Source organism: Anastrepha obliqua, chromosome 5, assembly GCF_027943255.1.
Source record: "Anastrepha obliqua isolate idAnaObli1 chromosome 5, idAnaObli1_1.0, whole genome shotgun sequence".
NCBI classification, from domain to species: domain Eukaryota; kingdom Metazoa; phylum Arthropoda; class Insecta; order Diptera; family Tephritidae; genus Anastrepha; species Anastrepha obliqua.
Window position 1 is genome coordinate 16,889,150 of NC_072896.1, and position 14,584 is coordinate 16,903,733.

The following is a 14,584-nucleotide window of genomic DNA, read 5'->3' on the forward strand; positions in this document are numbered from 1 at the left end:
CTCGATTGCTTACTTAGTCCAAGGTAGCATTTGGACGATGGTTCCAATGTAGAAGTCCACGCAAGTGGGGAAAGTTACTGATTGCCATTCACTTGGGCGTGCCCAGGACGATTCTTCTGAACATGGTGCAAGCAGCTAACAACTTTCCGGCTTAGCCCAAGTATCCTCTGGGTAGATAGAGAGATATATAGATAGATATATGAGGCTTGCACTTCGACCTCATGGTCTTTTGTGCCCTCTACTCATCATCCAAGAGTCTCCTGAGATTAGTCGCAGAAAGGCCAAGAGTTTGTAGACCAAATCCCGATCATGATATTCTTGGTAGCTTCCGAACACCCGTTCGAGAGCGAGCTAATGTGTGAAGGCGAAGCAACCCAGGTGAGCTGGTTGAGCGCTGGTTTTGGGACCCGCCACGTAAAAATCACGCCCAATGAAAGTGAAAACGATGCCAGGGATTTCAGCAAACTACAACTATTGTAGTATAATCAGGCGTTTGCTGGTTTTGAGAACTGGCCAATGAGACTTCAGATCAAATCTTACTATTTGTTTATTCATTTTTTAGTCAAAAATACCAAAGGTTTTACTGACGACTTTCTTAGTGCTAATACAAACTATTGGCATAAAGTAAATAAAAATTAAAACTAAAAAAAAAAAATTTGTCGATGAATTCATAAAGTGACTAAAATGATGCATTCAAAAAAAAAAAATAGCTCTAATTTTTATTACTTGAAAAATCAATTGAAATACAATAGAATTCGAGTTCTCAGAGATTTCGTGAAGATGCCGAGCAAAAGGTGCATTGGAGTTGAAACTCGTTTTGAATATCTTGAGATAAAAACGGCAAGACCTGCATGCATAAGGGTAAGAGCTGGTTACCGAAATATTAATAAAAAGTTTGAGTAGGCACTCAAACTCTGTGAGGACCTACATTTATAGGCGCGAGGTCTATCACTAGTTACCACATTATGCATTGTGACCCGATAAAAGATATATAATTGGCACTTACAACCTTTTTGGGGATTTCGCCGAGCTCCTCCTCCTATTTGTGGCGTTCTGCTTGATATTATTTTACAAATGGAGGAACCTGATGCTTTCCATTTCAATTCAACCGGCCTATTCGGGACATGCTCTTCGATTTCAATGTAACTCAAATATGTTGCTCCCTGGTCAAAATAATGAGCCACGTATTTTTTTGTTCGCCCGAAAAAAACTTTTTTTTAAATTAATCGGCACTTTTGTTTTTCGACTCACAATCGATTTTTTCATTAAATAAGATTTTTTTTTTTATTCTCATAACTTAGTCAAAAATGACCCGATTTTAATGATTCTAGGTTCAAAATGATTGTCATTACTTGCACGAGCGACATCATGTACAAACAATAGCAAAAAAGTAGTTGAAAACTTTTTTTATTTTGCAAAAAACAAAAAGTGCGAAACAGGTTTTTTACTCAAAAAATCATTACTCAAAAACAACTCATTTTAGCTACTGAGCATTCAGCTCAATTGAAGTTTGAGGTGTTCTCTTGATTTGGAAAAAGTTAAAAAAAAAATACACTTTTTGAAATATTGAATTTCGAAAAAATTTCGAATCTTTTTTGTTTTTCCAAAATAAAAAATTTTCAACTACGTTTTTGCAACTGTTTCTACATGAAATCGCTCGTGTAAGTAATGGCGATCATTTTTAACCCAAAATTATTAAAATCGGTACATTTTTGACTCAGTTATGAGCATTTAAAAAAAAATTTTTCTTACATAATTAAAAAAAATCGATTTTGAGCCGAAAAACAAAATTGCCGATAAATCTTGAAAAAAAATTTTTTCGGGCGAACAAAAAAATACGAGTCTCATTATTTTGACCAGAGAGCAACATATTTGAGTTACATCGAAATCGAAGAACATGGCCCGAATAGCCCGTTTGAATTGAAATGGAAAGCATCAGTAATAATAAATATTTTTGAGTTATTCTCCTCTACCGCAGGGGCCCCATTTCACCACTTGGTGTTCTAGACTTTTACAACCTGCTCTGGCTTATAAATATTTCCGCTCAAATACCAGTAATTTAACTTTCGCTTAACTATAAAAAGCAGCCCTTAATTCCCAGCCCACTAACAGTGAGAAAGCGCTTACGTTGGCATTACAAATACAAATATTTTAAATCACATAAAATCCGCAATGACCTTCAGCTACTAAAGCGCATTGTACTTGTAATCTTGTTCACCAAAGAAAGAAGTTAAAAGGCAGAGAATTAAAAAAAAACCAAGTATTTAACTGCCATAAATTCTCGCCTCAGTAAGTGAGATTTGAATCTCCTTTTTTTACAAGTAAGTAAGCCACAAATCAATTTAAGCGGAATGAAAAGAGAGAAAAAACCATTACGAGCGTGTATTTTAAAACTTCCGATGCTCACATACACACATGCACTCACACCTATACACGAACGGATTGCATTACTTCACACATCCTCAACTGCGCTGTAAACAGCTCTTTGCTCCTGCTATACTTATGCATACGCCTATATGTATGCAATGATTTGCCGGAATACTCACATTACCACATTGAATCGTTGCTCGAATTTCGAATTTAATAACAAAAGATTCATCTCATGCTTGCGCAAGCGAAACGTTAACATACAAACCCACATATATGCACGTGCACACACACACACACACCTGCACCACCAGCAACATCTATCAACGAACTTCGCAAAGTTTTCGTTACAAATGCCATTGTGTTGCTCTTCCGCTTCGTCGCTTGCTGACTTCCCACCAACTCAACCTTTCAGTCCTTGGCGGCAGCTACTATGTAGCATTTGCCAGCTGTATTGCCGTTGCTCCACCGCTCATCCAGTAGCTGCGCACATGAAAGTCATGACTTTTGAAATAGCAAAATGCGCATTTTGCGCGCCAAACTTGCCTCTCCTGCCATTATGTAACGCGTTTCAACAAACAAATATATTGGTATGCTTGCCTCAACTTTTAAACGCATCAATTTCGTATTTCTACTTATCTCTACTTGGATTTTAAAACTCACACACACACACATATATATGTATATGCGGCATACATACATATGAAAACATTTATTTATGCGTTTCGTTTTGTTTTCTTGCCCTTTTTCAGGCTGGTACGAAGACAATTGGTACGAGGTGAACTTGGAAAATGAGGGCATCACATGCACCAAGGAGCAAATGCGTATCGCCGCCGAAGGACATCTTACAACGGAAGCGCTTATGTGGAATCAGAACAATCAAACGACAATTTCCGGCATGACAGCTGAGGAATTTCGGTAAGTTTGCGTTGATGTTTGTCAATGACACGCAGCTTAAAGCTGCAATGGAACGAATGGAGCTGGGGACATGTTAAATGTCGTGTCGTTTATGGTACTCACTAGGATTAGTTGATCGTGTTCTTGTTTTTTGTTTTTGAAAAAAAAAAATGAAATTTTTATATAAAATAGTAAGTTTTGGGCCAGGCAATGGCAAACATTTTTATGCAGTGACTCTATAGCTATGAAGGTTTTTCCAACTGTTATATTTTAGTACCTATTAAAGTCACCAATAACCCTGCGCTGTCAAAATATTTAGAAATTATTTTTCGTAGTGCGTAGGTTCGAAATTCCGTACATGAAGCATCAAGCTATAGAAAATGCAGTGGTCGCCCCTCTGCCATGAAAAAGTTTCTCACAAAAGTATCGACCGTTCGGATTCGGCTTAAAGCTTTAGGTCCCTCCATCATAAAATCGCACACCACAAATAGGATGAGGAGGTTGTATAAACACCCAAAACGGGTGTTGCGAATGGCGTCTATGGTGCCGATACTGTAACAGCGAATTACGTGCAGTTTTGGTTTCGCCGATTCCGTTGAAGCATTTTTAATATTAAAGATGCACCTCGCACAGGCAGACCCATCGATAAAATCACAGAAATAATCGAAGTAAACCGAGGATGGTTCCATGTGTAGAAGTCCACGCAAGTGGGGAAAGTTACTGATCGCCATTCACTTGGGAATGGCCAGGACGATTCTTCTGCATATGGTTCAAGCAGCTCACAACGGCCGGGATTAGCCCACGTATCCTCTGGGTAGCTTCCGAACACCCGTTCGGGAGTGAGCTAAAGTGAGAAGGCGAAACATTCCAGGATAGCTGGTTGTGCGTTGGGTTTGGGACCCGCCACTTAAAAATCCCCCCCAATGAAAACTTTAAAAAAGCCTCGGATGAGACCTCCCTATACTGATGACGACCCCTGCAAACGAACTAAGGACTATGATTTGAGGGCATGCACCTGGAATGTCCGGTCCCTTAATGGGGAAGGTGCCTCTGCCCGGCTGGTTGATGTCCTCGTGAGAGTAAAGGCTGACATCACTGCCATCCAAGAGATGCGATGGACGGGGCAAGGAAAGAAAACCATAGGGCCTTGCGACGTCTACTACAGCTGCCATGTAAAGGAGCGCAAATTCGGTGTCGGATTTGTTGTGGGAGAGAGACTTCGTCGCCAAGTACTGTCGTTCACTCCGGTGGACGAGCGTCTCGCAACAATCCGCATCAAAGCACGTTTTTTTAACATATCGCTAATTTGCGCCCACGCCCCGACGGAAGAGAAGGACGATGCGACCAAAGATTCTTTCTACGAGCGCCTGGAACGTTCCTATGAGCGCTGCCCCCGCCACGACATAAAAATCGTGCTTGGCGACTTCAACGCCAGGGTGGGCAAGGAGGGAATTTTTGGTCCCACAGTCGGAAAATTCAGCCTGCACAACGAAACATCCGGTAACGGACAGAGGCTGATCGACTTCGCCGGGGCCCGAAACATGGTAGTCTGCAGCACCAGATTCCAGCATAAGAAGATTCACCAAGCCACCTGGCTGTCTCCTGATCGAAAAACACGAAACCAGATCGATCATGTTGTGATAGATGGAAGACACGCTTCTAGTGTATTAGATGTACGTACGATCCGAGGACCCAACATTGACTCGGATCACTACCTTGTTGCAGCCAAACTGCGCACCCGCCTCTGTGCAGCAAAAAACGTGCATCTACCTACGCAAAGAATGTTCGACATCGAAAAGCTGCAATCACAACAGACAGCCAGAAGATTCGCCACTCGACTCTCACTCCTGCTCTCGGAGAGCACTGCCCAACAAACCGGCATCCACGAACAATGGAGCAACATTTCTCGTTCTCTACGTACCGCCGCCGAAGAAGAAATCGGATTCCGGCGAGCCCGAAAAAACAATTGGTACGACGAGGAATGTCATGCTGCCGCAGAAAGAAAGGATGCCGCCTATAGAGCCACGCTGCGATCGGGCGCAACGCGAGCCATGTGGGATCGCTACAGAGAGCTGAAAAAGGAAGAGAGACGTATTATCCGAAAGAAGAAACGAGAGGCCGAAATACGTGAGTGCGAAGAGCTTGAGATGCTGGCCAACAGGAACAACGCCCGAAAATTCTACCAGAAAGTTCGGCGGCTTACAGAAGGTTTCAAGACCGGGGCGTTTTCCTGTAAGAACAAAGACGGCGAACTGGTGACTGACGTACAGAGCAATCTTAAATTATGGAGGGAACACTTCTCGAACCTATTGAACAGTGACAGCTGCGCATGTCACCGAGAAAGTGAAGATCCCGATTCCCCAATCGTTGACGACGGAATTGTCGTTCCGCTACCCGATCATGACGAGGTGAGAATAGCGATAATGCGGCTAAAAAACAACAAAGCCGCGGGCGCCGACGGACTACCGGGTGAGCTATTCAAACATGGCGGCGAGGAGCTGGTAAGGTGCATGCATCAGCTTCTATGCAAAATATGGTCGGATGAAAGCATGCCTGCCGATTGGAATTTAAGTGTGCTCTGCCCAATCCATAAGAAGGGCGATCCTGCAATTTGTGCCAATTACCGCGGGATTAGTCTTCTAAATATCGCCTATAAGGTTCTAGCGAGCGTATTGTGTGAAAGGCTGAAGCCCACCGTCAACCAACTGATTGGACCTTATCAGTGTGGCTTCAGACCTGGAAAGTCTACCATCGACCAAATATTCTCAATACGCCAAATCTTGGAAAAGACCCATGAAAGGAGAATCGACACACACCACCTTTTCGTCGATTTCAAAGCTGCATTCGACAGTACGGAAAGGAGTTACCTGTATGCCGCTATGTCTGAATTTGGTATCCCCGCAAAACTAATACGGCTATGTAAGATGACGTTGCTCAACACCAGTAGCGCCGTCAGAATTGGGAAGGACCTCTCCGAGCCGTTTGATACCAAACGAGGTTTCAGACAGGGTGACTCGCTGTCGTGTGACTTCTTTAACCTGATGTTGGAGAGCATCGTACGAGCCGCAGAACTTAATCGCTCAGGCACAATTTTTTATAAGAGCGTACAATTGTTGGCGTATGCCGATGATATTGACATCATCGGCCTTAACAACCGCGCTGTTAGTTCTGCCTTCTCCAAACTGGATAAAGAGGCAAAGCGAATGGGTTTGGTGGTGAACGAGGACAAAACGAAGTACCTCCTGTCTTCAAACAAACAGTCGGCGCACTCGCGTATCGGCACCCACGTCACTGTAGACAGTTATAATTTCGAGGTTGTAAAAGACTTCGTCTATTTAGGAACCAGCATTAACACCGATAACAATGTCAGCCTTGAAATCCAACGTAGAATCTCTCTTGCCAACAAGTGCTACTTTGGACTAAGTAGGCAACTGAGTAGTAAAGTCCTCTCTCGACGAACAAAACTAACACTCTACAAGACTCTCATCATGCCCGTCCTAACGTATGGCGCAGAAGCTTGGACGATGACAACATCCGATGAAGCGACGCTTGGAGTGTTCGAGAGAAAGATTCTGCGTAAGATTTTTGGACCTTTGCACGTTGGCAACGGCGAATATCGCAGACGATGGAACGATGAGCTGTATGAGCTTTACAACGACATAGACATAGCGCAGCGAATAAAGATCCAGCGGCTACGTTGGCTGGGTCATGTCGTCCGAATGGATACAAACGCTCCGGCTTTGAAAGTATTCGATGCGGTACCAGCTGGTGGTAGCAGAGGAAGAGGGCGGCCTCCACTGCGTTGGAAAGATCAGGTGGAGAAGGACTTGGCTTCACTTGGTGTGTCCAACTGGCGCCGGTTAGCACGAGAAAGAAACGACTGGCGCGCTTTGTTAAACTCGGCCAAAATCGCGTAAGCGGTTATAGCGCCAATTAAGAAGAAGAGAAACCGAACTGTTAGTACTCGTATCATCGCCCAGGAGCTAAAGATCGACCATAAAATAATTTCAAACCATTTGCGCCAAAAAATCTTATGCAAACATAATCGATTAATTTTTCCCTAAATTAATATGAGTTACTGGAGCAAGTACGGCATCCGAAATTGCGCGACCAGGCATCAGTGTGCGATATGCACAAATATCGACTACTTGAAACATCTGATGACATTGCGGCCTAATCGGATCTTATTTCTTTTGAAAAAGACACCTGTTAGCACTAATAGTGCCCGGTATAAGGCGATGTTAACTGACTCTCTGTGACAAAAACTGCAATAACTGCGGTATATCCAGGCGGTGGTACCGACAAGACGGCGCTACATGCCACACTAGTGACGCAACGTTCCGAGTTGTGAAAGAGGGATGAAACTATTGGGTCTTCTCATGACAAATATTCATCGTCTTGCTGCCGCGGTCACACGACTTGGCATTCTAGCAAATAAAGCTTCTAAAACATTTTTCCGCTTTTGGCTACTAACGCAACACTGCGTGGCTGCTGTAAATGCGTGGCTTGAGGAGCCTTGCATATCGCACTATAAAAGTGGTATCACGCATTAGAGCAGCCTTACGCAAAATGTATCAGCTTTGGTTGATTGATATTAAAAATTAAATAAAAACCCCAAAAAAATAGATGGAAACTTTTCAGCCTCTCCCGTATGTAAATATTAAAATTTTGTTTTGTAGTCATTAACTTCACTTCATTTTATGGAGCATTAAACATTAAGAGGATTATTATTCGCATCAACTACCTGCGGAAAATTGTATAAATGTATAAGACCTGCATGAGATATATCAGCAATGAGTAAGGTTATTCATTGGAAAAGATTAAAAAAAAAATGTATTTAAAATTTTTTTATTTCAAATTTTTGTATTTAAAACTGTTTTATTTAAAGTTTTTGTATTTAATTTTTTTTTAAATTATGTATTTAAATTTTTTTTTTTTATTAAATTTTTTTTTTATTTAAACTTTTTTTTTCTTTTTTATTTAAAATTTTTTTATTTCAAATTTTTGTATTTAAAACTTTTTTACTTAAAGTTTTTGTATTTAAATTTTTTTTTTATTATGTATTTAAAATTTTTTTATTTAATTTTTTATATTTAAACTTTTTTTATGTTTTTTATTAAAAATTTTTTTATTTCAAATTTTTGTATTTAAAACTTTTTTATTTAAAATTTTTGTATTTAAAATTTGTTTTTTATTAAATTTTGTTTTATTTAAACTTTTTTTTATGTTTTTTATTTAAAGCTTTTTTATTTAAATTTTATGAATTTTTTCATTTCAAATTTTTTTTATTTAAAATTTTGTTATTTAAACTTTTTTTATTTAACATTTTTTTATTTAAAGTTTCTTATTTAAATTTTTTTATTTAAAACTGTTTTATTTAAATTTTCTTAATGTTTTTATTTAAAAACTTTTTTGTTTAAAATTTTTATTTACAATTTTTTTTGTTTAAATTTTTTTTATTTTAGTTTTTTTTATTTAAAATTTTTTTATTTAAATTGTTTTATTTAAAATTTTTTTATTTAAAGTGTTTTTATTTAAAATTTTTTTGTTTAAAGTGTTTTTATTTAAATTTTTTATTTAAATTTTTTTATGTAAAATTTTTTTATTAACATTTTTCTTATTTAAAATTTTTTTATTTACATTTTTTTTTATTTAAAGTTTTTTATTTAAACTTTTTTTATTTAAAACTTTTTTACTTAAATTTTTTTTTTATTTTAATTTTTTTCATTTAAAACTTTTTTTATTTTAAACTTTTTTATTTTAAACTCTTTTATTTAAAGTTTTTGAATTTTTTTATTTAAATTTTTTTTATTTAAAATTTTTTTTATTTAAAGTTTTTTATGAACATTTTTTTTATTTAAAACTTTTTATTTTAAATTTTTTTATTTAAAACTTTTTTATTTAATTTTTTTTTTCATTTTCTTATTTAAAATTTTTTTTGCTTAAAATTTTTTTATTTTAGTTTTTTTTTATTTAAAATTTCTTTATTTACAATCTGTTTATTGAAAAAAATAAAAATTTTGTTTAATCTTTTTTCATTATCCCGAATATTCGTACCGATAGACCAATATGCCATCACGTGAAGCAGCCCCATACCATAAGGTTCCACCGACGTGCTGCATTGTTTATTTTACTTGATGCTTTTGCAGTTTTTTATGCAGCCGTTGGCGGTTAAACTGCTTCCCGTCCGACTAAAAACCATTAATATGGGTCTCATTGAACCATAGCACTCTTTGCCAGTCGTCTGAACTCCAGTGTTTGTACTTTTTGCAGAATCTCAACCCCGATTTCTCGTTTTTGTCAGATAATGCTGCCTTTTGTGGCTTGACGCCGGCCTCCAACCCGATTTTCTACGCTCTGGCTGCTGTCCACTTATTGGCGGGCTCTTTAATCCTTTGTGCGGTTTCTTTTGGTGGTTCAGCTGCCTTATGAGTAAATAATCGACCAGTTTCTCGCGCATCTCTGTCCGAAAGTAGATGGGGCGCCTTTTTGAATGTATCGACGCCCTTTACCAGCTGGTAGCTGTTTTACACAAAAGCTTCAAGTAATGTCACCTTCTACAAATTGTTAACTAACCACAAAACTAGTATATCACAACACTTCAGCGCAGCTAATCCAATGATAATTTTATTTCTATTTAATTTTACTAATTACTACTACACTTGAAACGTAAACGAAATCTTCAATAATGTAAATATTTGTCTTTCTCATACCGCAGACAACGACTGAATCATGCACTCATCGAAGAAGGCTACGACATCAATCACGATCGCTATCCGGAAGGCTATCAGGAGGCACCGTTGGCCTACGATGCTGTCTGGAGTGTGGCATTGGCATTCAATAAAACAATGGAACGCCTCAAGCAGCGACAGAAATCGTTACGCGATTTTACATATACGGACAAGGAAATTGCCGATGAAATTTATGCAGCCATGAATTCCACACAATTCCTTGGCATATCGGTAAGTGTGGGTGTCTGAATATGCTTTTGTTGTACAAACAAAGGGAATGGGGCAAGGTAAAGTAAATCAATTTAACTGGCGGGCAACATTCACAGCTGTGTGCAGTCTTTGGCAAGGTAGGTGCAAGCCGCAAAGAAAAGGATATGTGTGAGTTATGCCACACATTAGAGTAGATCCGCACGCACACAAAAAAATTCGCTACCTTTTTCAACGGAATTATAAAATTTATTATATTCTAAGATTCATAACAAAATTTGTCGGAAGAATATTTAGATTTACATAAATGAACTGGGTCTATTTCAAAATGCTTCTCAAGTATTCTCAAGCATTTAAGTATTTTTATTCCGTGGCTAAAATTTGTGAACCTTTTTATGCAGATTTTTTAATCTTGAATTCTTCTAGCAACTTGGGTGATATTTTGGAAAAATAATATACCATTAAAAACTAATTTCAATTATCAACGCATCAATTTTTGGAGCCATTTTAAAATCGGTCAAGTTCACAAAATAAACAATTTGGCGAAAATCTTAAAACAAAAAAATCTTCAAGTAAAAATTAAAATTCCAGTGGAAAAATGCAACTTTTTTCGGAAAATATCATTGAAATTTGAACTATACAAAATTTATTTTTGGAGTTGTTTTAAAATCGGCCAAGTTGACATAATAATATATTTCCGAAACATTTTAGAAAACAAATAAAAATTAAAACGCCAGTAGAAAAAGGAAATTTTTTTAGGAAAATATCATTAAAATTTCAACTATAAAAAAAAAATTTGTTGGTGCTGTTTTAAAAATAGGTCAAGTTCACGTAATATTTTTCCGAAACATTTTGACGAAAAGCTTAAAACAAAAAAAATCTTAAAATAAAAATTAAAATTCCACTGGAAAAACGCAACTTTTGTTACGAAAATATAAAAATTCAACTATAAAACATGAAATTTTTGGAGCTGTTTTAAATTCGGTCAAGTTCACGTAATATTTTTCCGAAACATTTTGTCGAAAATCTTAAAATAAAAATAAAAATTCCAGTGGAAAACCGCAAATTTTTTTTGCCGATGTACCCTAATGCATGAGTACAAAGGCATGTAAGTACATATACGAGTATGTATGTATGCACCTTGCTGCTGCTTGCATTAGTTTGCTGATAGCGGCACTACGGGCATTGTTTGCCTTCGCTTACTGGTATTTGGATTTATAGGCAACTCATTTTGCAGTTGGGCAACAAAGAGAAATATTAGCTTAAGGTGGTATTTTCTCGAAAAGAGCAATAGAGCGAGACTACACAAGTGACTAAGGATTAGCGATTTTGCTATTCGAAATGGTAATGGATGGAAGGAGAACTATAAATAAATCACAAGAAAGCAAGTGATTTTTTTTTTTCTGCAGTGGAGAAAATATTGAGCAATGGTAATTTGTATGTCACTTCTAGGGCAGTTTGTCAGCTTGCAATGATCAAAAACTGAGTCAAAACCAATAATATCAACTAGTAAAAAATTTTGTTGAGCGCCACCGTAAACTGAAACTACAAAAATTGCTTACCATCAGCAACCCTGAAGAGCTTGGACTGTGGCTTAAGTTGTAGTTAGCAGAGCAGAAGAGAAAGGCTGGTGTCAACATAATAAAATAATTCGTTAGCGCGTACCCAAAGCATGCCACTGAAATACAGGACGCGCGAATATCATTCGGTTTTCTTCTTCTTTATTATAGGGTTAAATCCTGTTCTTTAATAATTTTTGTGAAAGAGACAGATTTTCTTGTGATTATATTGTATAATATACAAATGGTCAATTGGGGATCCTCTTCCCATCATTATATCGTAAATAATCCAAACAGGATAAAACCAAACTACCCACTAAATTGCCGTTGCAACGATATCAAATCAATTGTCCGCCTTCGTCTAGGGCACACAATCGCCACACATTCATACGTTTTCAATGGTTCCAGCCCTCCATGCTGCCAACACTCTCACTCACCATCTTTAATGGTCTGCCACCTACTCGACGACTGACCACATTTTGAACAAATCAGGAAAAGTATCTTCCGAAACCAAAGACCTTCTACACTGTTAAGAACTACTTCCTCAGAAAATATATCAAAAATGTCAGAATTTCTAATTAAATCAGGATTGAAAAAATTGATTTGATGTTTGCTCCTCTAACATAGTTACTATATTTTTACCATAGTCTTCATTAATTAAGTTTTCTAGTCTTCTTTTACATGTAAGACCTTTATGCTAACTATCTGTTACTTCTACATCAGCGAGCCGAAGGTCCTGGCAGCCAGTACTCCTTTTTTACGTGTAAGAATAATTGTATTATTATTCCACGTCTGTAAATAAATAAATAAATAAATAAATATTGTATATATAAAAATATTAGCTATCGATAGAGCTGCATGTCAATCACTCATTCCAGCATTTAAGAAGGCATCCCGGTGGCCTCGTGCTGAACGGCTTTACCGCCATTACTGGTTGAGCCAACCTATTGTCGGGCATGCGTGGCACGTGATTTTTCTATTTTCTTCTTCGTCTTCGGCTCCACCTAAAAATGTCTTGCGTATCGCATATCCCTCTAATCTTTTCGTTTCGCATACGAACTATGCGTGAGGGTCTTGTGATTGATTGCAATCTTGTCATCTCAAACGTTTTCATTCCTTGTTGGTTTGCAGTTGCATCTGATCGGGTTTCAATGGCATAAGCAATGGTTTCATAAGCTTGAACTTTGCCTTTTATGCTTAGATGCATAGATGTTAATATCCACAAATTCGAGCTTCTTTATTCATTAGATTTTCCCCAGCCCAAAACATCTCCAGATCAAGTCTCGTTGACGTCAAATTAACCACGCATCCTTACTAATTCCTTTTGTCCCAAATGGAACATAGGGTATCGAGGTTTCCGTTGTAGAACAGTTTCCATATAAATACAAATTCGGCACCTCAAAATCCGAGGTGCATGCGCAACTAACTACTACAGGCCGTCCGGTTATCTACAACCTGACGTCCTCCTCGATAGCTTAGAGCTCAGCTTAGTCGTCCGCTACCGAAAGAACTAAGATCTCCCTTGAAGGTTCTCAGGGTATTAGAGGCATTTCAAGCCGAGCCCCCTTCCTCTCCAACCCGATTTTAGTCGCCTCTTACGACAGGCATGCTTTATCGTAGATGTATTCTTTCCCAAACCCGCTGGAGGTAGACGTAGCGGGTGGATTTTCCACATTTCTGTGGGGGCCATTTAAAGGCTCTATTTCTCGCTGGTTTAAATTCATGCTTTTATACCATTTTTGAAATCTCGTGATCTCCACAGATAAGATGACCAGATACTCTATAGCATGAGGCCGCTTCTAGGTAGGTAGGTAGGGTAGCTGTCGCAATGGTCCACTTAGACCTGTCGTAGACCAATTATAATACCACTAGAACTTATCCGTACACTATAGGGTCCTTTCTAAACCATCCCGTGGCTTTAATAATCGTTAGTTTTAGATGCGCTATGTTAGCTATATATATATACATATATAATTGAGACTTACACCCTTTTTGAGTGTTTGGCCGAGCTCCTCCTCCTATTTGTGGCGTAAGTCTTGATGTTGTTCCGCAAATGGAGGGACCTACAGTTTCAAGTTAACTCCGAACGGCAGATATTTTTATAAGGAGCTTTTTCATGGCAGAAGTACCCTCGGAGGTTTGCCATTGCCTGCCGAGGGGCGACTGCTATTAGAAAAATATTTTTCTTAATTTTAGTGGTTCACCAACATTCGAACCTACGTTCTCTCTGTGAATTCGGAATGGTAGTCACGCACCAACCCATTCGGCTACGGCGGCCGCAGTTAAAAATGCCGTACCACACTCACATAAAATGTGTCTGACTGTTTCCTCTTCTTTTGTGTTAAGACAGTATCTACAGAAATTATAGTATGGGAGTCACAACCTTCTGGCGTGATTGCCTATTAAATAATGACCCGTTAATACCCCTATCATGTTTTTTATAAGTTCCCTGTTAAATCTTAACAAGCACCTAACAAAAGCTCTAGAAGGCCGCTTTTAAATTGAAGAGCAGATACCTCTTGCAATCGAGACAGATGCTGGGAGCTTTGGAAGGTCCTTAAATTATATAGACAGGCCCTTGGAAGGCCCTAAAATTGTAAAGGTAGTGCCAAAGTGTGCACCACATATTGACAAATTTTGACTTTTTATTCATTTTGTAATTTGAATTTTTTTTTTTTTTGTATAAAAAACTTTGTATAAAATTTGTAAAAATTCGGCAAATTTTCACCAAAAATTCTAACCAGAGATTTTTTAGATAATAGAATTTTGGTATAAAGTGGCAAGTTTTAAGTAGATCAAAAGTCGCACTGATTTTTGAGAATT

The 14,584-nt window shown here is 37.9% G+C and overlaps 1 protein-coding gene across 1 annotated transcript in view; it reads left to right on the forward strand.

The window, feature by feature from the left end:
* The window catches only part of LOC129247498 (gamma-aminobutyric acid type B receptor subunit 1), a 266,329-nt gene that overhangs the window by 129,130 nt on the left and 122,615 nt on the right, over nt 1–14,584 (forward strand). The window contains exons 5-6 of the mRNA XM_054886646.1: nt 3,120–3,285; nt 9,983–10,226. Of these exons, the coding sequence (XP_054742621.1) occupies nt 3,120–3,285; nt 9,983–10,226 (410 nt within the window). The remainder of the gene's footprint in view (nt 1–3,119; nt 3,286–9,982; nt 10,227–14,584) is intronic.